Raw genomic sequence first — 25,444 nt, 5'->3', positions numbered from 1 at the left:
TCCACAGTTGGGATTCAGTGTGCTCGACAACGTACCTTCTCTGTCATGTTCAAACAGGCTATGGACCTAAATAAGGTGAAGGAAGGCAAATCATATTAAAAAAAGTTTCCAATCAACAGATCAATTTGAATTAGAAAAGGATACTGTTTCATCTGGATAGATTTCTATAGCACCGCGCACTGGAGTATGTGCGTGCTAAGTAGTGAATTCTGCCATGGTAAGCAAGGGCAGCAGTGTGAGTTGTGTGCAGATACCAAATGTGGATATAGGCCCGTAACGAGTGCCCACTGAAATGTAACGTTGGGGCTCACAGGGAACAGGAAGGGGGATCGAGATGACAAATCTCTTTCTCACCGGGTGTCTGGATGCACAAGCCAGCCTTCTAAGAACAGCCATTATTCCAGACTTCACTGGATTTCACATATCCCAGAGCATGAAGCTATACAAGGCAAGTCAGGATGAGTTTAAAAAGTGTCAGACAAGTGTATTTGTCCTAAGCGGGAAGTGGCTTACTCGCTACACCCTGGTATACTGACTAATTGTTGGAAAAGCACCCACCAGAGACAGCAGCAGGGAGAAGTCAGTGGAGACAGCAATAACTAAGTGGATGGCAATTGGGAAAGGTTTCCGTGGAGAACAATGAAGTTTAGATCCTGGAAGCAGCTCCATGGGGATCGAAAAAACTTTTCTAGGGTAAAACACATTTCAGAATATTATGACAAAAAGAAGCAAAAGGCCAATGTCACTATTTTCCTCTAAACCTCGATTACTAGAACAAGAAGTCTTTGTTTTGGGGCTACGAGTATGCTAAGTGTCTTCAGAGGTAACTCCTTTCTTTGGGGCCATAAAGTTTAGTAAGCATTTCTTTTGAAACCAAAATTCTAAGAACAAGAGGCAGATAGAGATCCAGAAACAAGATTATTTTCATGGACAATAGATAGCTTATGGAATTGCAGCCAATGCAATCACATTCATTTGCATATGAGAGTTAACTGTTTAATGTCAGTACATACCTATTTTACCGGGCTCTTATGAAGTAAAGTGGCACTTCCAATTCAGGCATCAATTGACCTCTCCTTCAGTATTACAGAAAACAAATGGTTCCATCTGAGAAGGCAAGGTGCCTCTTCAGAAGCCAATAAAACTGGAGGGACTGAGTAGTTAATGAACAGTGCTTTCCACAGTTAAGATTGTAGGATGATTTTGTCCTAAATTTACAACTGATTAAAACTTCAGGGATCAAGTCGTCATTTGAACTAAAAAATAATCCAACTGCCACCCTTTATTTTCATCATTATAGACAGATACTGGTGATTTATTATTGTGCATTGAAAGTGCCATTTAATGAAGACCAGAATTGTGAAAGAAAAGAGAATCCAAAGAACCAGGGTAATAAGTGTTCGCGTTTTGGGGTTTTTAAAAATTTATTTGAAGAATAATTACCTGAAAAGTAATAAACCTTTATGTATGTTACTTTAACGGATCAGTTAAGAGCTTTTCAAATGGAGCTCTATGAACTGACCTGTTTGTATGTAGTTTTTGTAACGTGTTACTAGCAAACTTAACTTTGAGTTGGTAAAGTTCTGATACATGAGAACAAAGATGATCATTGAATTTTATTAGCCTCAGAAGCCCATGGAAAATATAAACCAATAACCCCTTTCTCCGCACATCAGTGAACCTGCAACAAGACACAAAACAAAATCATGTTTTAAGCAGTTTTCCTGCTCACCTGCAATCAGTTTTAACTCACCACACAGCAAACTGCAGTCAATCTATAAATGTTCAATTTTTATTACAAAGTATGAAAGGCAGAAAATACTGTACCTAATACACAGGAGGCTGAAACTGAAAAAGGTTAAAAAATTGAATAAAACTACATAGGAAGCAGGAAATAGCATAAAAGGATGCAACATTCCACTTTTGAGCGGTTTCATAAAAGACTGACTTAATTTACAGAGTTTCAATAATATGGTTCCAGGGTTCGGGTGTTAAAATCCACTGTAACAAAACCTTTGATATTGTGTCTCCATAAAAATAATTAAAAAAGGAATACCAGGACACTGCAGTTACTCATAGCAATGTGTCTGAGTCTGCCCGATAATGGGATGCTAGGATTCCTCTAGTACAGTATAGTAGCAAAGTTGCAAATCTCAAGCAATATGAAAGAGGAAAAAAAGTGTGCACACACCTTAGGCTATGCATGACAGCAGTAAAATCGCTATTGCTTTAACATATTTTAGTGAGAACAAGAAATCTGGGATTTCATATGTATGTTTGTACAATCATGCTACAAAGATCACACCTTCAGGAAGTTATCACAATGGGACTTGAAATGGGAACAGCAGAAGGGAATACACATAACAAAATGAACATCTTCTACTTAATTACTAGTAGTAAAAAAAAAAAAGTTTCGGCTCGACAGATTTATTCATTATATTGCGTACTGCTGGCAACCCAAGTAAAAAAAGATCCTTTTAAATAGCAGGTATCACAAATTCCTATACACCAGGTTGTCAAAATACCACATTGCTTACAGCAGTACTATTTACTGCCAGAGTCCTTCCTCCTTTGTTTAGCAAGTTCTCTATGCCTTCATTCAGATTTGCCTGACCAATTACAGGCGAGTCTCATCTTATGCACATTTAACATGCAAGAATTCAGCTTTGCACAGTCAGCAAAGAGAAAAATAATTTAAATACCGTTCCTGTAGCGCGGGCAATTAGCCCGCCATTACACTCAATGTAATTTTGACCATATGTGTTTTTTGCTTTACGCGCTGACAGCGGAACATAACCCCAGCGTAAGATGAGAGTCGCCTGTACCCTCTCTCGCGTAGAAGGAAACTTGCACATTTTACAAACAGGAAAACAGACATTCTAAGAGACGCTGACTTGCGTGTATGACGAGAGATGGAACCAGGGCCTGTAGTTTGTTGTGGCTGCAGAACCTTGCAAGAATTAAAAGAAACCCCTCAGCATTGTCCTTTATTAGCTTATCTGAAAATGATGCCAAGCAGGTCACTTTCCTCACTAGCAAGGAAATTCTAGACTGATGGTATCTGTGCACCAGAAGAGAGAGTTTGCAATACTAGGCAGACTAAAGGCTGTCCAGAAGTCCAATACAATAGTGTGTAACTTCCTGTTAGACCTGCTCTTGCCTCTTTGTTCTGTCTCCAGTTGCCAGACAAGCACCCCGGTAGCTGGTGTCTAGTCACGTTTGTTACTATTTCAGTGCTGGTGAAAGGTGCTGGATCAAAAACCTTAGAGAGAGAGAGAGAGATCGATCCTCTGGCTACAGCATGGGCAGTGCAAGTTTCTTCACTCACCATACCTTTGCCAATGTACCTCACCTATGACTTAGAGCGACCTTCCCTAGGGAAATTTGGTTGCCAAGCAAGCATGGAAAAAGTGCTGTTTAAGTGTCACCTACCATTAAATCCGTAGGCTTCTCTGCAGACATTAATAAGGGGGCCCATCTAGAGCCAAATGTACCCCTGCCCATTAGGAATCAGATCTGGAAACCACCTCATTTCATACAGACCACGGATCAAAACAATGCCTAGACTGGGATTTGAACCAGTGACCTTGGAGTGAAAAGCAACTAGTCATTCAGAGATACCTTAACTGCCCACTGACTGGATAATGCTTCCCTTGAATTTGAAGTGGCAGAACCATTCTGTGTGGCAGTAGTGGGATAACGAACCCTTTCAATACCTTGAGGGAGGTATAAACAATTGTACAGGCCTACTGTGCATGGAGCTGCACCTTGTGATTTATCCATTTCTGCCTGTGCTGCATATACTGAAAGGGTTAAGGTAGTCAGCACCAAGGAATTTTGACAAGTCAAAGATCTTTGAATTCTGCATCTTAAGTCACAGAAAGCTGCATCAATTTTCCTGACATTATGGAATTGACAAAGACTGCAGAATTCACCTACATCCCAAGATAACTATCTACCCAAACCACCTGTCATTACTGCCATATGTTTGAAAGGGCACCTAATTCCAGGGTCCCCCAAACACAACTAGGCAATAATAAAAGTACCCAAATGAAGCAAAAAAAAGTTGTTTGGGCAAGAGGCAAAGTCAAGTGCTTGAGAGATCCCTCCTGGATCATGCTGTCATCTGAATATAAAGCCTCACTGTTTGTAGCGTTAACAGCATTTTCAAGTGCTCACATTTTTGGTGTTGCTTTTCAGGTGGTTTTGGCGTGAAAGAGGTCACCATGTGCTGCCAGCCAGAGCCAGTTTGGAACTGCAACATTCAGGAAACTCTCACATTGTATTTAAGATTTTATTACTCAGACACAGGGTTCAGAGTCAAACGCCAGCCTTAAAGTACTGAGGTAGGAAGGTTATTCCATTCCTAACCCTAACAAAAATATACCTGCTAAAGTTCCATCTAGAGCACGTAAACCGGCGTGCTCAGCTTCCTGAACTTATATTTTAAAACAAGAGTCCAAAAAAATGTATGTATGAGCCAATACATTAGCACAGACATACATTTCTCCAATCGAATCCCAGTTAAGGAGCAATCTACAGATCTCACAGCTGTTCTGGCTGCTGACCTTTATTAGCCACTGTTCAAAAAAACTAATCAGAAGCAATGCAGATGTGTGATCACAAGTAAATTTTGAAGGGATCATGAATTTTGACTCTTATGGGAAGCAAGAAAGTACCCAGGGGGCCTTAAAGTAAGGAACAACCTGCAGTGTCAAACTCTTCTCTTTCTGTACTTTGAGACCACTGAATTTCTTACTCAAAGAGATTGTCAAAGCAACTTTGACTATTAAATCCTAGCACATGGCAGGGCAAGTTTAGTTGCAGCAACCTACCACAGACAGATTTAATTCAGTGATATACAGATTTAACACACTAATGCACTGGCTCATTCTCCAGCTAGCTTTTAGAGTCTCACCTCATCTTTGGGCTGAGAGCCAAGACATATTAACTGCCCATAGTTATAGTTGGTATCCCGGGCAGTTGGGTTTTTCAAATGCAGCTCAATGGCTGGAATTAGCCAGCCAGAGAAAAGATACAAAAACTAGTGAAGTTGGAGGAGAAATGGCACTTTCAGTCCCATTACGAAATTCACTTCTGTGCCAAGCTCACTGATGCTTAGGTAAAGGTCTAAGGCAGTGGTTCTCAACCTATTTACCATTGTGGGCCACACATGCAGTCCTCTGTTTTGTGTGGTCTGCACCCACACAATATATATGCTACATGTATGGTCCTGAGGATGTCACATGGGCCACAGCTGTGTGCTGATTGGGCCACAAGCGGTCCGCAGGTTGAGAACCACTGGTCTAAGGTCTCCATTTCTATTCTCCCACCTCAATGCAAAATTCTTTAAAGGCAGTTTCTCTGTATAGTCTCACAATCATTTAAAGAGCCACCACCAAAATGAGTCACTAAACCAGTTATTTCCACTAACTCTGGAAGAAATAATGCTTATGGAGACTTGGCAAGTGGTAAATGTAAGGTGGGCTGAGGTATTTGAATTCATCAGCACAAAGGAACTGTGCAAGATTTCCACATCTAATTGGACTATTCAGCAGGTGGAATCTGCTGCTGAGTTGTTTTTTGGTCATTAACCCTCAGCACCATATACATCTCGGGGAAGGGGGGTTAATTTGCCATGCAAATAAATGAACTGATGGATAGTTCAACTCCTCCCTCATTGCCCCTTTTGTGAGAGTAGGAAGGTGAGGGCATTGAAGCCTCATTTCCTTACCTATACGGACATGCCATTTGTATTACTAAACTCCTTCTCTAGAAAGATTTGGGGTAATATTCAGGCAATGCTCATTTAGCTACCAAATGACTTCTGAAAACAAGTAGTGTCTGTGCCATACAATGTCCCCTGGCTTCCCTGGGGTTCCACCCATGGAATGACAGCAGGACATGACCCAAAGCAAGTAACGAAGCCAAAAGCAGTCCAACTGGCCAAGTGAGCAGGTGCTTCCATTGCATTCAAGGAACTTTGGATCAGGAGCCTAATCTCTATAGACAAAGCCACAAATGTTCTGCAAGAAATCTTATGGAGGAAGGCCCCAAGATGAGGTCTCCTCAGTGTACATAACAGAACCACTTCTGCTGGTAATGGAAGCTATGAAGTTACGTGTACTCATTTAGTCTCATTTTCACATGCTCAATTCTCACTCTCTAAACTCTGTTCTTAGTCAGGGTGGGATTATATTTTTGGAAAGTTTGAGGAAAATCCCTTTTCAACTGGATGTTTATTCACTTTCCTTAACGCAAAAGAGCTCTCACTGTATCAACTAAAACTTCTCCAAGTGAATTGTTCTCCATGACCATCACTCAGCTGAGTGGGAGGAAGAGTGTGATTTAAAGTTGTTCAGATACCACAGTAATGCACATAGTACAAGAATCTACAGAGAAGAGTCAATGAGCATGTTCAATACCATTCTGCCTAATACAGCCTGTAGTGGGCAGAGAAACCACATAAGCTCAGTGTCTGACCTGACCGCAAACAGTTTGCAGGAAACTAAGTTTCTCATTAAAACATGAACCTGTCAGGATCAGAGAGACTGGAGAAAACGGTGGACAAGAAGAAAGTTAAGATCATAGGATCCACCATTTTTGATGCATTCTTTGTAGTTCTGCAAAAACTAAGCTTTCAGCTTAAACATTATGTTGCTATCACTTTTGCCTTCTGAAGACCGCAGCTAGAAACAGATGTACAGCTACGCTGTTAACTCAGCCTTGCAGAAATCTGTCTGCAGCCAAGCAGCAGCAACTCAACCTTTACCTACACAATTTACATCAACAGAATAAGACTTCAAAGCTTAACTGGGACTATTCAAATATTATTATGAAAGTAGTCCTCCCCCATCTCCCCCAAAACCCTACTTCCCCAAAACATGAAATGCAAAACTTATTGCAATGTTATGTAAACACATTTAGTTTGCAGAGTTCAGGAAGCAAAAGGTTTATGCTTCTCTCACTGACATTAGCTTGTTTACTCTGTACCTAGTACTTGTATTTAGATACACATGCAAGAATTTTTCATGTAATATTTTTACAAGTATATCTAAATGAAAACAGCCTACACAATATAAATCAATGTTGCTATGAGAAACACAACTTTCATTTTTTAACATGCTTGCATATTTAAGTTTAACTTTAAAGGCACAGCTCTACTTTGAAGAGGGACCAAGTTTAACGTGTGGCTCCACACTTGTGTATCAATAATTTCTGGAGCAAATGTGCTTAGAATACCAGAGATGCATGTGTAAGCTAACATGCAACCATATTAGGAATCTGAACACCAGACAGTTCTTTATGGCTCACCCATCAATAAAAATTCTGCAACTGGAACGTAATGAATTTTATTGACAATGTGTGAGACTGAAAAGAATGTATCTCATTCTCCCAGAGAATGGCTCTGCACTGTTAACGGGAGTAAATATCCATCACTAATGAGAGGTGATCAGATGAATAAGATGTTTTTGTATATTGTTTTCTATTTTTTTTTTTTTAAAGTCACCTGAAGGATAGGTTTTGCTTGTTGTTACCAGAAACATCTAAGATTATAATTGAAAAAGGAGACATCTCTATTTTTCAATTTTAATCCGCACTTGACAGCAGGCTGAACATTTAGTTTCATTGACTCTATGTAGAGAGTCTTTGCTGTTTGTCTGGGTCTCAGAACAAGAGGGACAGAGCATTTAAAATAGAAACTTGTGGTTGCAAGAGAGTTGACTGGGGACATGGGAGAGACGGTGTATACAACTGAAGCTACTTCAAACTGGAAGCCTAATGTTCTTAGAAAAATTAATTAAATGTTGCCTTTTTATGTATAATGCTGCCTTTGGTTTTCAGTCAAGATCAAGATTGTCTCTCCAGGTAAGGAGTCAGGGTCAGCTGATCTGGATCTTGACCTCATCAGCTCAGTCTATTGTTACAGAACAAGGGGATGGTTAGACCTCACCACAGTGCGGTGTTCAGTTTGTCACCTTCTCATTTGTAAGGGTATTGCAGTTAGCTGATCAAAACAAGAAAAATGACAACATTCAAACTACTTGCCATGTTCAAATGACAAAGAATTTTGCTATCCTTCTGCATAAAGCATCATGGTGACAGAGAGACGGCCTCGCTCTCCTTTTCCTTTCCACTTCAGAAAGGTAACTTGGATGAAAACAGAAGGCTCCCCTCACACCATACCTATCCTGCTCCTCTTACAAGAGTTGCAGTATGTAAGAATGACAGCTAGAGCCAAAACAAGGTCTCCATTTGAGACACACATTGGGCAACTCCTTTTAATTTAGACCCAACCCTGTATGGTACTTTAGGAAACTTTCCTTTACAGGGGCATGACTTGCCTTTGGACAGCAGACCACCTGTTCTAACTGCTTCGATCACATTCATCCAGCAAGATCTGACAGTACAATGCTAATGCTTCTCTCCTTGCTCTTAGGAAGGAAAGCTAGCTCTTCACATGTTCACCTTCTAGAAGTCCCAGGAAGATGAGCCAAATGCAAAAAAACCTCCAAGGTATAGGTTAGATACAAATTTTGCTTAGAATTACAGTTGCCAATCAAGTAAGCTAGAAAGTGTGAAACCATTTTAGTTTGGTTCAGATAGGAAGCTTTCTAGAGGAATCATTTGATTGGAAGTGTCTATCCAAAACGCATTACAAGTCGCATTTTTTATTAAATGTTTTCAAAAATAGCTCTAGTCACGCTAGCATCTTCTCCTTGTGAATCTTGTCACCATTCAGTTAAGTAATACAGCTGTGGGAGACTCAATAATTCAGTTATGATCTAACATAAGGCCCACCACAGTAACAACTGCCTCTAGCGTCAGTTAAAATGAAAGAACTGTGCGACAAGTCATGGTATTTCACAGCACCAGGTGTGGTCAGGGGCACATAGCCAAGGCAACAGCTACAGCAACTGTTTTACTGCTAGGAAACCTACAATGATGCTTATGACCCATCGTCATCAACAGATCCTGCTTGGGGCTTATGGATGTGGATCACATATCAAAAATAAGAACTGGAGTGAAGAGCCTACTTAATAGAAACTTAGTCCAATATATAAAAACATACAAACGTTCAAACGGTTTAGGGACAGTAACAGGAATGATTAAAAATTCCTGCAAAGGCAGTGGTTAATATTAATGTCTTTTCTTTCCACCTAGTTTTGCACTTACATCTATCAAACTAATTGGATGTGCTGCCTCAGCTGGCTGACAAACACATGGATATATGCAGCAACTTAAAACAGTCATTTAAAGCCTGTAATGCTCATTAACACAGTCAACAAACAGATATACAGAACTTTTTAATTGAGAAAAATATTAAAATCAAAACCCAGAAGGTCCAAGAGGCTGGGTGCGTCCCTTCATTTTCTGAGTCTTGTAGGGACAGCCGACACCTGCCATTAACTCCTGTAACAGTTTCTTGGAACAGTAGATGCAAAGCAACAAAAGATACTGGCCACTTGAAACATGTTTGTTCTTACTTTAGAGGGGAGGGGAAGTTATAAAGCCCTGCCTCAGTTTGGCACAGACCAATAGTGTTACACTCTCAAGATCTCCAGACAGTTGTTGTAGCAGATAGCTATCCAGTCCGGCTGAGTCGATGCCCACTGTACATTGTTGATTTCCCCTTCTGCTGTGTAGGCCAAGATTGGGTCCTCAATGGCACGAGGCATTTGCTGGATATCCCAGATGAGAGCCTGATGGTCATCCGCTACAAACCGGTAAGAAAGAATTTGAATCAATCATCTCAGAAGTAGGTACAGGCATTTTTACATGGCTAGTTGGAGGGATATAGTCTCAAAAGCAAGCTAAAATACAGAGAGATGTCCAAATGAAAAAAATAATGGAAAGCTGGGCAATTCCCCAAATATGGAGAAATGAAGATCACATAAAATGAAACAACTTCACTCCACCATAACCCTGCTTGTATAGATCTTTAGATCACTACAAATCTGCGATACAGTCTCAAGGGAAATGGTGGCACCACCATCGATAGGCACATTTAAGAACCTGCACCTGGAGAATGCACTGAATATACACTGGCAGGAACAATCTTGCGTCGGCCAAGGGGATGGACTAGATGGAACCTAAGAGACCTTTCCTGTCTTTACCTTACATGGTTTTAAGCTTTGTGTCCAAGGACATCTGCCCAATTTTCTTAGAAAATTAATACTGTTTTCTGACTACAGACATGGCTGCACAGCTCCCAGTGACTTAAATGGGAGCCCACACACTTAGCCAAAACCAAAAGTATGGTCTAATGGATGTTAAGAAGCCTTATAGTGAACCTCTCTGTGTGTGCAGAAATATTACACCTTCAGCAAGAAAAGGGCCCTCCGCAAAATATTCAGCCAGAAGCAACACTAAATTCATCATAAATTAAAAATGCAGAATTTGAGCACTGTTAGCCACTATAGCTTTATGACAAGGAGAGAAAACAGCCCTTTGAATAAGGTGGTTAGCTTTAGGTGCATTCCCTAACAGCTAATGAACTACTCCAACATTCATGACTTAAGAAAGGTGTTGCCTCCTTCGCAGTTCAGACACTGGGACACAGTCCCTCATTTTCAAGGTGAGACAGCCCAATGCCCAAACTGCTTAAGAGGCAGCAGCCTCTTGGTTTCCCTGGAGAATACTGGGAAATGGCGGGAGTAATACAATGAGCACCTATGACACCTGGATATATATCTAGGGCCCTAGTCTTATTTTTTTGCTCAAAGAGCTGGAGAGATTCGAGATAGTGGAAATGATTGCAGGGGTCCCAGGATAGCAGTTCATACATTCAGAAAGTTCCTGGGGAACAGGACCAAAGAGGGGAGAGCGAAAAAGGAGAAAAGATCTCTCCCCATGCTCACCTGCTGTACAGATATGGCAGGAAGAGTGAGGTGCCCAGGCAATGCCATTCACACATGCTCTGTGGTTGTTTAACCTGGCAACGGGTGTGCAGGGAACTCTGACATCGAGAATCACCACCTTCAGAAGCAAAAGTAAAAATGTTTATTCATTTGTTTCCTGAAGAAAAAGCAAAAACAAAAGAAAACAAAACCTTCTGGCAGAATGTTATAAATACAGCACTTTCTCTAAAGACACACACAACTGACCAAAAGCTGTTTTAAAATAATATCTGCTTGCCAAGGACTTTTGAAAGCAGCTAGAGAATCACTCTGTACACCTTATGTAATATGTAACACAGGGAGAGTGAATTATGAAGTTACAACTCCATGGAGGGGTACTGGTGATGTCGAACTAAAGAAAAATCTACAGTGCCTTTTGGAGTCCCTGGAGCAAAATGGAACTTAGGAGTATCAGTTCAGAGGCATAAGGACCAGCTTCAAAATCAGCTACAGGTTAAAGAAGCCTTTCAACTCCTCAAGCTTGCAGCATCCCAAGACCTACAGTTGCATATTACCAGATGTAAATAAGTATGCAGACATTTAAAATAAAAGCTGACTTGATTTCATAAGAGTTAATATTGAAATTCCGCAAGTATGAGAACTTCAGTACATTTGGAAAATGAGCAATGTACAATGCAGTGAACAACTCCATAGAATAACTCATTACAATACTTTTCTCAGAAGCCGGGCTTCTTGCAATCCGTATCTACAGCCCTGTCCCAGATCCTCAATATTAAGCACTTATGTAGTGCTCTTCTCCTTCAACGTGCTTTACAAACATTGACTAATCAGTAAGCCCATCTAAAAAGTCCAACTGCTGAAGCCTATAGGGCAAATGGTCAGTGCCTTACCTCCATACCATCCATGGCCATTGTTGCAAGATAGTTGGGATCCTGCTTGTTCCAGCACAGACGCAGCAACGGATGGTGCTGTGGATCCTCATAGATAATGGTGCTGTGCTCCAGATGACGAAGGTCAAACATCCGCACCGAGCCATCTGCACCAACTGATGCAAACATGTCTCTCCCGCCACCCGCGCGGCTAAATGCAATGTCATATACCTGCTCAGTGATAGGGGAGATAAGAAAATGGCATTATTTTAACATTCATTTTGGCTCCCACTTCTCCATTTTCAAGGAATATGCCCTATTAATTCCTCCTCCTCCTCCTCTTACCAGTTAGCGTTTGCAAACACAAGAACAGCACACAGCCACGCCAAAGTAGTGACAGCACTGCTTTCTAAGCAGTTTGAGATGGGAGCATGCTAGGAGTGCTAACCACACAGCTGTAGCAGCTGTGCCAGCGTCTTCATTATCTACATCTGGGCCTTTTCCTCTCCAATACAAATATCATCATTACATAGCTGGACTGCATGTGCTACATATACTTACTCACAGACAAAAATACAGAAATCTTAAGCTCCAGTGTGGCACCAGTTTATTCCCAGATATGATCTCTGTCTGGGGAATGCACTAAGAGGGCTTTTCCATCTAAAGAGAGTGTCATCACTAACTATTTACTATGTCAGGCATTTGATTTTACCAGGGAATTGCAATGAATTATAGCAAATACTACAGGTATCTTGGTGTACAACAGGGATCTCAAACTCAAATCACCACAAGGGCCACATGAGGAGTAGTACATTGGCCCGAGGGCCGCATCACTGACACCTTTTCATATAAAAGGTACAAAAGCCCCACTCCCCCCACCAACCCCTTCCATGAGGCCCTGTCCCTGCCCCGCCTCTTCCCACCCCTTCCCCAAAGTCCTCACCCCAACTCTGCCCCTCCCTGTCCCTGTTCCAATCCCTTCCCGAAATCCCTGTCCCGCCTCTTCTCTGCCTCCTCCCCATAGCGTACCGCTCCCCACTCCTTCCCCCTCCCTCCTGGAAAGCGCTAAGCGCCACCAAATGGGAAGCACCTGGAGGTAGGCAGAGGAGTGGGGATGCCGCACACTGGGGGGGAAAAAAAAGGGCAGCAGGTGAGGGGAGATTGGCACCTGCAGGAAATAACTCTGGGGGGGGGGGGCGCGGCGGCACAGGGAGCTTGGGGGGCCGCAGCAAATAACTCTGCAGGCCGCATGTTTGAGACCCATGGTGCAGAATATAAAATGGCACCTACTAGCAAATGAAGCAGTTAGAGATAGAAGAGATACAGCCTATTCCCTAGCTCAGAATATAGTTCCCCTGAGAAATGACAATTTAGATGTACATAATTTTTTAGAGAGGACTTTAAGAATGTATCAGTTCTGGTTCTATCCTTGGAGGCCTCTGCAGTAGGAGTCCAGATACTAATGCTACTTAGCTTTAACAGTGGGAGAGAAGAGAAAGTTTTACTACTAAAATTAGCTTTTTTGGGAAGTGTGGCAGAAACAAAAGGTCTATTATAGGGCAAAGGGTTGTACAGGTTTTGTCTAGAATGACCTGCATCCCAAATTCATGCCGAGACGACTTTTACAACACGCTTATTTTATATAAAAAACAATGTGTGTTATGGTATGACATGTCATTCAGCTTTTGGGAACCCTTGGGGAAGACAGTTGGGGCGGGGGGGGAGAAAGAAGAGGTTGGTAGGAACTGTGTTGGGGAACATAGGCTCAAGTCTAAATAAAACTACTAAAGACTCTTAACGCTCCCTGAAGTAAAAGGGGCAGAAAGACCCAGGGAATGAAGAACCCTTTCCTTTCTCCCCACCCCATCAAAATGCTCACAGAGGCTTCCTCAGAAAGGCACAGGCAGCAAAGAACCCCTGCTCCACTCCCTCATAAATGGAGCCAGGGAGCAAACACATTTAAAAACAAAAACAAACAAAAAAACACACCACAGGCAGTTAGAATAAGTCTTAGAAAAATGCTTATACTATACAGGCCTGATCCTACAAACCCTTAATTGCATGAGAGGGTCTGATATAAATGTCCTAAGTATAAAAGGAACAAAGAAGGAAAGTGTAAAGGCTGCTGTCACTACAGGGTGATTTGGGTGCCTTAACTGTATGTTTCCATTTTTTGTCGCCCCCCCCCCCCCTTTTTAAAAAACATTAAAGTTAAAAGAAACCTAAAGTGAGATTATAAATGAAGAAAACATTGAAAAGTTTTACCACCTTTAAGTTACAAATATAGCTCTCAACTTTAAACTGGAGTTAAGTTTTGTCTGGCAATATTTTATAAATTTAATACAAATTAGAACAAAACAGCAAGCATATTCTGCAGGTCCACCGTCTAAAATGAGTAAAAGCAAGTACGTAGAATTCTCAGGCTACAAGCAACTTAATTTTAGACAGATATGTAATGTAGACTCCAAGTCTTTTTTCTAAATCCTCAGATTTTTCTGGAGAAAAATGGGAGCTACGTTCATTCTGTAGACCTTTAACAGGTGTAATGCAGACAGCTATATGAATGAGAAAAAGGAAGAGTAATATCATCACCTCTTTGTCATGTGCAATAAGCTGGGTCTTGACATGGCCCGATACCAGATTTACTCTTCCCAATACCTGCCCAGTCTCCAGACCCCAGATAGTACAGGTTGTGTCAATACTAGAGGTACCTGAAACAAAAACTGTCTGTTAATGGTGGTACTAACATAGATCTGCAGGAATGTAATCTTATCACTTATGGGATTAGTCTCAGATGTGCTTTGAGATCTCTGGGTGAAGAGAACTCTGCATGAGCAAAATATTACGATTAAAATGTTTGACATGCCTGAATTAAACCATGCATCACAGGCTGGATCTGGCCTGCACAACATGTGTGGTCCACATGACTCAGGTTGTGCAGAAATTTTTAAGTCAAGTCTCTAGCCCTCACAGCTGTAAGAAAGCCTTACAAAGATGAACCAATCATAAAGCGATATCATGTCTGCCTGAATGTACAGACAGCCCAAGATAATGACTCAGTGGGGCGAACTCCACCGCCCTATACAAAACTGACTGGACCATCAGCTCTAGAGCCCAGTAAGGTGGTAGTGAAACCCTTCAGGGGTGGGAAATGCCGCAAAAGATGAAATGTTACTACAGAAAGGATGTACTGCCCCCTTGATCTCTGTTCAAGCTTCCCCCTGATGCTATAGGAGGTCTTGACTATGGATCAAGGGGAGTACACACCATCCTGGATTCATATCCCACCCCACAGATTATAATTAAATAATGAATTTAGCTCTCTGCTCCAAATGAGTGAGACACCTGGTTTAACTCCTGCTGCTGCAGAGGCATTTCATTGTAACAAACATGGTGCAATGGTACCTGTGGGGCAATATTCTGTCCAACATCTTCAGCTACAATCAAATAGCTGAACTGAGTCAGAATAGTCTGTGTATAAATTTAACACTAACAAAAGGTGCCAATCTGACAGGCCTGAAGACTGAAACCCTCTATTCAACATATAGGTTGAGCACAAGCAGCAGGGAACATCCCCAACCCACATGCACAACCCTGAACTGGAGATGCCTAGGGGGGAGGGAGTGGAGTTCAGTCTCCGTGGGCTGTTCTTTTGTGACATTTAAGGGAGTAGGTTTTTTGTGATGTAGAAACCTGGCCACTGAACGCCCATGAGCTCGTAGTAACTTCCAGTCCATCTCACCTGGTCTAGATTCAAAATGGTCACTTTTATATTGAGTATTTAATGTGTCAGTCTTACCGAGAAGATAAGGATCCACTTCATTCCAATCAAACGACGTTAACGGGGCACAAAAATCAGAGTTCTTATTATTGTTCAGCAAGCACTCCAGTCGGGTCTCAGTTTCACCCACCTTCAGAAAGAAGTTAAATACACAATGACTGCCTTATTGAATGGCCTGGCTGCAAAATCCAAGAGGTGCCCCATAGAGCACAGGCCTTCAGAACTTCAGGTCTTAACTGTGTTTGACATTAGTTTCTTTCATAAATATCTATCCATTGTGAAGAGCTTTCAGACTGTTTGAAGTAAAACTGAGAAAGGTACATATGCTCTCCCCTAAGAAGTTTCTGTTACAAAAGCAACTATTGAGCCTTGCGATCACATTTAATAAGCTACTTTCATAATTCCGACACTGCTAGAATTCTCAAGCTACCTCACAGCCATTGTATTGTTATTCAGAGAGGGTTCTACGTTACTTTGAAAACGTAGGTAAAAGAATTATCCACTACGTTGGCTTTTAATTATGGGTCCTTCCCCTCTCTCCCCCCCAGCAATATTGGTGAGCATAATGCTAGAGATAAGGTGCCTCAGGCCACGTCCAGACTAGGGGAGGAAAATCGATCTTAGATCATGTAGCTGAAGTCGAATTTCTAAGATCGAGTTACTCACCCGTCCAGACGGCGCGGGATCGATATCCGCAGCTCTCCGTGTCGATTCCGGAACTCCGTTCGGGTTGATGGAGTTCCAGAATCGATGTAAGCGCACTCGGGGATCGATACATCGCGTCCAGACTAGACGCGATATATCGATCCCTGAGCAATCGATTTTAACCCGCCGATACAGCGGGTTAGTCTGGACGTGGGCTCAAAAGAAATGGGACTGGGAGAGAAGGGGATCAAAATGCAATGCAGTTAATGGCACATACATGGTCCTTTTCAAGAGGCTATTTACTTACTCTCCACACACGCAGGTAATCACCGCTGGTTGCCAATAGGTCTGGATATACTCCCTTGGTGTCAGGAATCCACATGAGCTTTGTAGTAGGATATGGGTGATCAAAGGTGTTCCTGCAAATGAACTCCGAGCTCTCCTCATCTAAACCAACAAGCTGGACCTGTAAGAAAATGTCTATCAATTAAAAACTCACTTTTCTGCTTAGCAAAATAACCATGTATATAACAGTATTAAGATGTGTATCAAGTGTTGCATTTTAAATGCTATATTAGCAGTTAAGAGTCTATTAATGATATGCCAAAACAAAAGCCAGTGTTCATCTTGACAAGCGGAAAGATACCTCCCTCTCTTCCACCTTCTCAACTTTAAGGAATACAGTCTGTGGTAGGACAGATCTACTGCTAAATACAAGTCATTGATCTACCACTACCATTATATTTTGCACTTCTCTAGTACTTGCCAACTAAGCAACCCCTCTAAAAGCATTTTGAGATAACAAAACCAAACCACTCAGCTCTTTCTGAGGTACAAAAGTATTAAGTAATTTCATTTTATAGAAGGAGAAACTGGAGCACTGAGAGGTGAGTTGCAAAGTTGTAACCAGAACACAGATCTGTCCCCCAAATGAGGAAAGCGATTTCTTCTCTTCCACCTATGCTGCTTTCAGATTGACAAAAAACTTTGTATCAACTTTAAAAAGGAAACATGCCCAGTCTTCCCACATATAAACCTCACAGAGCACTTCATGGTTTCAGTAGATGCATATGGATTACAGAAGCCTCTTTTCCAAGCATATGGTTATAGCAAGGTAAGTGAATGAAAGTGACATGCTAGGGTGCAATATTTATTCTCTTTAAATGACTTTAAATCAGTTTCCAAGTCAAAAGATTCACCCCAGGTCTCCAACAGCAAAGTGCTTAAAAATCATAGCAGACGGTACAACACAAGTGACAAAGTCAGAGTGACAGTATTACAAATAGTCCAAGACCTGGAAGAAGAAATCAAACTTTAAATTTTTCTGCTCCTTTAAACAAAGATTTTTAGCATGGTGGTATATGAAATTTAGTATTGACAAGCACAAATTAAGGCACAAAGTGGGGAATAATTTGAACTTCTCAAACACTTCACTGCATTCTAAACTGAACTATGTCTACACTGCACACCTTGCAGCTGTGCTGTTGTAAAGTGCACAGTGTAACCGTTCTATTGCCGGGAAAGCTCTCTCCTGGCGACAAAATAAAACCACCTCCAATGGGGGCAGCAGCTTCGTCACCAGGAGGTGGCTCCTGCTGAAGCGCTCTCCACACCAGCGCTTTTTGTTGTTAAAACTTTTGTTGTTGGGGGGGGGGGGGAAGGGGGGCGGTGGTGGTGTTTTTTCACACCCCTGAGCAACAAAACCTTTAACAACGGAAGTGCCAGGGTAGACAAAACCTTAGGTATTTTTGTGGCCTGCTCAATGAAAGTCTCTGCTCAGGCCTTGTCCTCCATGGGCTAGAGGTGAATGCTACAGCTAACCAGGGCCCTGCTGGCTTAGATAAAAGGAGCTGCCTGGCCTTAGCCATTCAGTTCCCGGCTGGGATCAGAGGGGGCAAGGAAGGGTGCTGCTCTCTGGAAAAAGAAACTTGAGGGTATATCCAGAGTTTGTTTTCTGGCTGCACTTTGCACAGCTCAGTTTGCAGAGGGAGAATCCAAGAACCTTAACCCTGAGATTAGGGTGAACCTAAAGGGGCCAGGTAGCAAGAGGCCCAAGGAAGAGTCAGCAATTAATTTAAACAAGCCATATATGGCTGTTTATAGGGTCCATCAGCTGGAACCTGGAGTAGCGAGTGGGCCCAAGTTCCCCTACCGGCCACAGGTAAAGTGGTATAAACCCCAAGAAGCGATGGAGCTTATTTGGGAGCCTGAACAAAGGGCCGAATTTAAAGGCCGCAGAGCCAGGACTGAAGACCCTCTGAGGGAAAACAGCGTGTTTATTGGACTCTAATACCCCAAAAGAGGTTTGTGATGGGGCATCTCCCCTACACTAGCCCATAAAGGGTTAATAGAACCCTAGGGAGGCTGTGCAGGAGATAGCTAATTGGAGAGGGGCTGCAAGGAGAGCAGCAGGGCAGAGCAGGTCAGTCACTTCCTGGAGCTTGGAGGACAGTCTGCCTTACAGGCAGAGGGCAGATAGCACCTTGGACAGAGCAGTGCTGGGCAGGATCAGGGGAGCAAGAGTGTGCTCCTGGCTGACTGCTGGCATGCTGAGACCCTGAGACAAGGGTGGAGAAGATGCTGGGGCTGCGGGAAAGTGGCCCAGGGAAGTTGACTGAGGGGTTGGAGGGGACACAGCATGTGGCTGCCATCTACAGGGTCCCTGAGCCAAGACTCAGTAGTGGATAGGCCTGGGTCCTCCTCTTATGCCAATCACCACTGAGGAAGTGGCTGGACTGCTGTCCCCTGGAAGGGGGAAGAACCAAGTGTGACACAGCCGGAGGGCTGTGTCCTGAAGAGGATGCTGCGGTCATTGTGATGACATGGGTCCAGGAGCAGAGGTGACAGTGGGTGAGACACCACCAGAAGATGGTGCACTGCATATCTGATCCCCGGGACATCCAGCAGGAGGCGCCGCAGTGGTGAGTCACACTCCGTTGCAGGGTTCATTTGGACTTTGTGACTTGACTGGAGTGTCAAGCCACAGAAGACCCACCAAGGTCAGTCAGCAATCTGCTGGAGGCATCAAGGGCGAGAGGACTGAAACACCATACTCAGCCACAAACAGGCGCTCAAACAGGAGCATGCCCCTTCAGTTCCTCTAAGTTCTTTCCCACCTTCTTCCAGCACTCAGGCAGAGAGGCGGCTTATTACAATAACTTTTCTAAGCAATACTTTACTTCTGAAGGCATTTTGCACCAAGAAAGTAAAATTTCTGTGCCAAAAAAAGATTCTGCACACAATATTTTAAAATTCTGCAAATTTTATTTGTCAAATAAATGTGGAGGCTCCAGCATGGCATGGGGAAGCACGGGCCACTGGCTGCACAGAGGTGGGAGATCACTCTACAGCTTCCCCCAGGACATGGACTCAGCATCCAACCCTGACGCAGCGCAAGGACCAGGCCTGCCCCTCCATGTTAAGTGCATCAGGTGTGGGCAGGCAGGCAGGCAGGCAGGCTCAGCTCGGCAGAATCCAAGTGTGGAGGGGCTTAGTGGAGGGGAGGGAGAGGATCCCGGTGTGTGTGTGTGGTTCTGTGTGGGACCATCTGCCTGTGGGCGGCTCAGCGGGGGATCTGGGTGCAGGGGAGATCTGGATGCAAAGGGGCTTGTTAGGGGGTTCTGGATGCAATGGTAATGGGACACTGCAGGGGGTTCCAGGTGAAGGTAGTTGGGGTTCAGCGGAGGGTGGGGAGGGAGGATAGAGCTTGGCGGTCGGGTAGGATGCCAGGGGAGAACTCAGTGGTGTGGCAATCCAGATGCAGTTGGTTGGGGCACAGTGGGGTGGGGATCCAGGTGTGGGTGGCTCATTGGGGTGATGCAGGGTGAATGGGGCTTGTCAGGGGGGTTCTGGATGCAGGGGGGTAGGTGGGTGGATGAGGCTCTGCAAGAGGGTCCTGGGTATGAGGGGGTCTGGATGGATGACAGATGGGGGAGCAGCTCCCCGTACAGTAATCCCTCCCCCTGCAGCTGAGAGCGATGGGTGCAGGAAATGGGGGCACAGGGGGGAGTTTGCAGAGCTTCCTGCAGCTGGGGGAAAATCTACTGCTTCAAATCAGCATTTCTTAGACTTTAAAACTGAGCCTCCTCTTCAAGAAAATGAAAACAATCCATCCCTCTTTAACCCTGCCAAGTGTTGTTAAAAGCTTAGCCTCAGATGAGTGGAGATAAGACTGTGTCATTATAAGCAGTGCTGTCTAGTGCCTAGAACACTAGACTAACTCAGGAGACTGGAGTTCTCTTCCCAGCTCAGCCACTGGCCTGCTGGGTGACCTTGGGAAAGCCACTTCTCCTATGCCTAAGTTCCCCCATCTGTAAAATGGGAATTATGATAAACTGCTTTGAGATCTACCAATGAAAAGTTCTCTAAGATCTAGGTATTATATGCTTTGATGAGTAATGAAAGTTTACAGTGGTGACATTTGCATCTGAGTTTGTACCCATTGAAACAAATGGGGCAATTCACAACTTGATTATTGTATCAAACCCCCTGCAAACTCAGATGACTAGGACAGCAGTTAACCCTGAAAGTGTGACTGAAGTGTCTCTTTACAACTTTGACAGCTAAAAATCTTGCTTCTTTTAAAAAGTGAAAAGCTGAGACTGTTGAAAACAATTAAGAGTCCTATCTGCACCCCTGGCTAATCAGTCATGCCACTCACTTGTAAACAGTGCCTGAAATGAATCCATAAACGTACTGGGTGCAGAACGTGGCAGTCTACCGGAGTGGAGGAACACCACTGATGAGTAACACCAAGTGACAGCTCACACCACTGCTTCCTGTTGGTTTCCAGTCTGAACCTGCGTTGTTCACCTACAAAGCCCTAAATGATTTTGAATGTTACAATCAGCTAAGCTCCCTGGATCCAAAATAGTTCATGTCTGTTGGCCTTCCCGGCATGCTGCAAGAAACGCACCTATTCCTATGGACTGCTACAGATGGTGGGGCCTGAACCGCCCCAGGCAGGGAAATTATAAATTAGATTTTATAGGGGGTTATATTTTGTCTGTCAAGGTTGGGGGGTAAACTGCTGTTGTATTATTCATTTTGTATCTTGCATCAGGGAATGCCCTTTAGAAGAAATCCAAAACAATACAAATCAGATAAGAATCTGTCCTGCTTTCATCCACTGCACTTCTTCCCTCACTGTAGGCAGTTCTGCTGAAGTGAACATGAGGAGGATTGAATCTCTTTAAAAGCACCAGATGTATTTTTCTTGTATATAAGGAAGAGATAGTAATATTGGCCTGCTTTTAGGAAATCTACCTTCCTAAAAATAGCAACAAAAGGGATGATATGCATTACAATGTTGATTTGTAATGCATTAGAAACACAGGAGAAGCAGAGAAGTCAAGAGGAATAAAATACTTAAGAAAAATTGTTTTGAAGCTTTAAAGTTTATGAATATGAAAAGTCGTGTTAGTTTTAATTTTTCCTTTAATGCTGCTGACTGTACCTAATTTTTTTTAGGTCATTAGGCTCCCTTATGAGATTGCCATGTAAGTTTGCCAGCTGAGATAAGGCACATGTAGGATGACAGTTTTCAGACCTGCCTTATAAAGCTATCCTCCTCCTGTCCCTGAAACTAATCAGTTATCAAACCAAGAACTGTCATGTACTTGACAGCCCCATATTACAAAGCTCCATTTAACTGAAAACTTAAATAAGTTCTTTCATAATCCCTGAATAGTTCATGAATAGATATGGACTAGATCTGAAAGAGCCACTTTTCAACTAGCATGACCCCAATATAGTTAGCTGGCATCTGCACCACTGGAGGACAAACTTCCCTCCATTTTCCTAAATGTTTCCTTGCAACATTCAGTAAACTGGATTACATCATTACCACAAGAGTCTCAGTAGGGTAACAACCATCACATCCCAGTGCTTGTAGGTTTTGTTTGCAATCAAGAATGAGGAGGTGTCAGAGACCATGCAGAGCAAAGACAAAGTACAGGAGACACTACCATTACTCTAAGCAATAGCACTGCCAATACTCTAAGCAATAGCTACAATTTTATTTAATGAAGACTGCAATCTCTCTGCCTCTATTAGGTATCTTTTTACATGGGTAACTGTTGATATTTGTTAGCACCATGAAACTGAAAACCTATACATGATGTCAACAAGTCTGGCAGTGTTTGATCAACAGCCCTTTTGAGGAACAGCCAAATGTGAAGTTTGAAGATCTTGTTTCAATTTTTAGAAGACTGAAGAAAATATGTATCTTCATTTATTTCTAAAGCAATATCAGGCAAACAGATTTGCACCCCACCCATCATGCCCTCTATCTTCAATTCTACATGCAAGTCTCCCACTTTCCAATACTCAGAGGGAATGGAAAACAATGGGACAGATGCGGGACCATAAGAGTCCACTTGGGAATATCCCCAGGACACAGGTAAGGCTATGAAATGTTAGAGCCGCTTTAGAAATAGCCCAGACTTAGGGAAGTGCAAAGATGGCAAAGACGCCTTCTAATCCCCAACCCCCTTCACATAAGCTGAACCTTCCGTTACCGGTCAAGAGTCACAGCACAGAACCTTGCCCATGCTCTTTTAATCAATCCTACCACTTCTAGTCCAATCTCCATTTGAGTTTCTTATTTTAGGTCCTTTGCATACACAGTGCTAGAGCATCATATTTACAATAGATTGTTACCTGACAACATGCATATAGCTAGAATGTGCAGCTGCATTTCTTAATCAAATGCTTTGGATTTAATTATGAGACCATTGTTCTTTTAGCCTCTCAGATTTTGGTCAGTTTGATGGTATTGACAGGGTAGCGTCAGATCACTGACAGAGTCTCAGAAGATAAGCCTATTGAGACAGTTCTTGTACAGCAGAAGCTATTGAAAACTCACCCTTTGCCAACCACAAATACAAAATTACCATAGAAAAATACTAAAGTACAGGGCTAACACTGGTATCTCAGATAACATACTGTGAAAAATTGTTGAAAAATGCTGACAATAGCTGTCATCGCATTTTTCAGGGAGTGTTTCTCATTTGTCCTATAATGCTTTAACTTTCAGATCTTTTGAAATGACCCACTGTAAGGGGTTCCAAAGAGTGTTAGTGTTTTCCCTCCCAAAGAACTCAAACCAGATAACTGGATTTAATTAGCATTTAAAAAAAAATAAAGAAATCTTTGGGTTGAAACCAAGCTGGAAAGTTTCAGGTCAAGAGAATTTTTGGAGGAAGTGGCAATTGTCATTACATTAATTCATTATCTGCTACTATAACAAAGACCAAATCTCTTTTGACCCAAAAATGAGCATTAACCCAACACAACTTTATTTTCCTCCCTACTGCCACCCCACACTCTTAGAAGAGAAACTTGCATATCTCTCTGCAAATTTACCATCTGCTATTACAGCACCTAATATTATTGTAACTGAAACACACTTTTTTCAGTCCATTCAACAGCGCACTGTATAGTCAGTTTCCTCCTGTTTGTATGGGTCTTTCACACAGAAATGGGAGATTTAAATGGGAAAATGCAGTTGTAAAATGACAAAGTTGGCATGGGAATGCAAGGGAGAGTATAGTGCCATAAGGTATTTTTAACTAATTTTTTAACAAAGGAATTGTTTTCAAGTTGACAGTCCCAGTGCCATTTGTGCTTCCATGGCCCCAACACAACTCACTAACTGAGCGTGACACACATACAGGCTGCTGGTTAAAACAACTACACATTACACTTGGATAGTGCTCTGGTCATCTACAGTGCTATGTGGGCAACAATTTAGCCATTGTAGACGATGCCACCCCAGCTCCAAAACTGCCCCACCTTGTTACATTTCTCCAGAAAGTTGTAAGCCATCCCACTCCCCTACACCAACTCTGTTGTACTCTTCCCTGCTCGGAGGCTTCCCATTATACAGCTCCACAAAAGGACTATGCATCCTGACCCCCAGCCTGGCTTATCTAAAAGAGACATTCATATAAAACAGCTGAAGTTATAGCACTTATGAGCTTGCTGCTAGTAATAAAGTACGTTGCCTGTAAGAGGGATTACACGGGCTGCTCCTGGAAGATGAGGTCTCTTATTTAAATCTGGAGAGAGCAGCCAGAAGCTATAGCACACCTTGGGAGGAACAGAGAGAGGAGATTCCTCTCCCAGAGGGCCATCGGAGAAAGATCTTGAATGGGGAAAAACCTTCCTGTGTCCTGCAAAACCTTTCCCACAACAATGAAGCCTTCAGAAGCAAGGTCAAGCATTTTTAACATGACGCCATCAGTATTCCATACCACTGAAAACTGACCGCAGACCAAACTTTCTAGTGCTGGGAAAAAAAGAGGGGCTTCCACCGAATACCCGAGGAAATGCCACACAAAAAACTCCACGATGAGACAGTGACCGCCAGCCGGGGACGGAGCAAGACAGCCGCCCTACCCTTAACTCTGCCCCCGCGAGCCCTGCGATCCCACTGCCCGGCCCCCTTACCCTTAACTCTGCCCCCGCGAGCCCTGCGATCCCACTGCCCGGCCCCCTTACCCTTAACTCTGCCCCCGCGAGCCCTGCGATCCCACTGCCCGGCCCCCTTACCCTTAACTCTGCCCCCGCGAGCCCTGCGATCCCACTGCCCGGCCCCCTTACCCTTAACTCTGCCCCCGCGAGCCCTGCGATCCCACTGCCCGGCCCCCTTACCCTTAACTCTGCCCCCGCGAGCCCTGCGATCCCACTGCCCGGCCCCCTTACCCTTAACTCTGCCCCCGCGAGCCCTGCGATCCCACTGCCCGGCCCCCTTACCCTTAACTCTGCCCCCGCGAGCCCTGGGATCCCACTGCCCAGCCACCTTACCCTTAACTCTGCCCCCGCAAGCCCACCGCCCTACCCTTAACTCTACCCCTGTGAGCCCACTGCCCTTCTGCGCCCCCCAGCCGGCCCCGGGGGCGAGCCCGCCCCCCACGCACCTTGTTGTTGTACTCCTCCACGAAGCTGCCGAGCGCCAGGCGGAAGCGCTTGTCGGGCCGGACGCTCCAGTTCATGGCGTACACGGTCCAGGGCGCCTCGTACTTGTAGATCTCCTTCCGCTTCCCGTGCAGCGACATGGCGGGGCCGGGGGGCGCGGGCGGGGGCCACAGGCAGCCGAGGAGGGGCCCAGGGCCCAGCTGAGGCGCGCGCGGGGCGGGGGGGTGTCCCGGTCCGAGCGGGGCCTACGGAAGCCGGGCGCAGACGGGCCGAGCGGGGGACGCGGGTGGAGGGCGCCGCCGGCTCCTGGGCCCGAGTCCCGGCTTCCAAACCGGGAGGCGCTGCGAGCCGCGGCGGAGGCCGTTTGG

General features: G+C 43.8%; 1 protein-coding gene across 2 annotated transcripts; it reads right to left on the bottom strand.

Annotated features, from left to right (window-relative positions):
- Nucleotides 1-1,392: 1,392 nt before the first annotated feature.
- On the bottom strand, nucleotides 1,393-25,444 carry DCAF7 (DDB1 and CUL4 associated factor 7). 2 transcript variants are annotated; one of them, XR_007771516.1, is made up of 8 exons: nucleotides 25,079-25,444; nucleotides 16,465-16,623; nucleotides 15,531-15,642; nucleotides 14,324-14,442; nucleotides 11,753-11,962; nucleotides 10,863-10,980; nucleotides 9,489-9,718; nucleotides 1,393-1,681 (listed from the first exon to the last, which is right to left on the bottom strand). XR_007771516.1 is itself a non-coding variant. In XM_050935171.1 (7 exons), exons 1-7 carry the CDS (start codon nucleotides 25,214-25,216, stop codon nucleotides 9,546-9,548), a joined length of 1,029 nt encoding a protein of 342 aa, XP_050791128.1. In that variant the 5' UTR covers nucleotides 25,217-25,444; the 3' UTR covers nucleotides 9,294-9,545. The 2 variants fall into 2 exon arrangements, 1 of the variants encoding a protein (XP_050791128.1); XM_050935171.1 differs by lacking the exon at nucleotides 1,393-1,681 and having other exon boundaries at nucleotides 9,294-9,718.

This window comes from Gopherus flavomarginatus, chromosome 25 (assembly GCF_025201925.1).
Source record: "Gopherus flavomarginatus isolate rGopFla2 chromosome 25, rGopFla2.mat.asm, whole genome shotgun sequence".
Lineage (NCBI taxonomy): Eukaryota > Metazoa > Chordata > Testudines > Testudinidae > Gopherus > Gopherus flavomarginatus.
The sequence above is the reverse complement of the archived record's forward strand: the minus strand, read 5'-3'. Positions and strand labels throughout refer to the sequence as shown.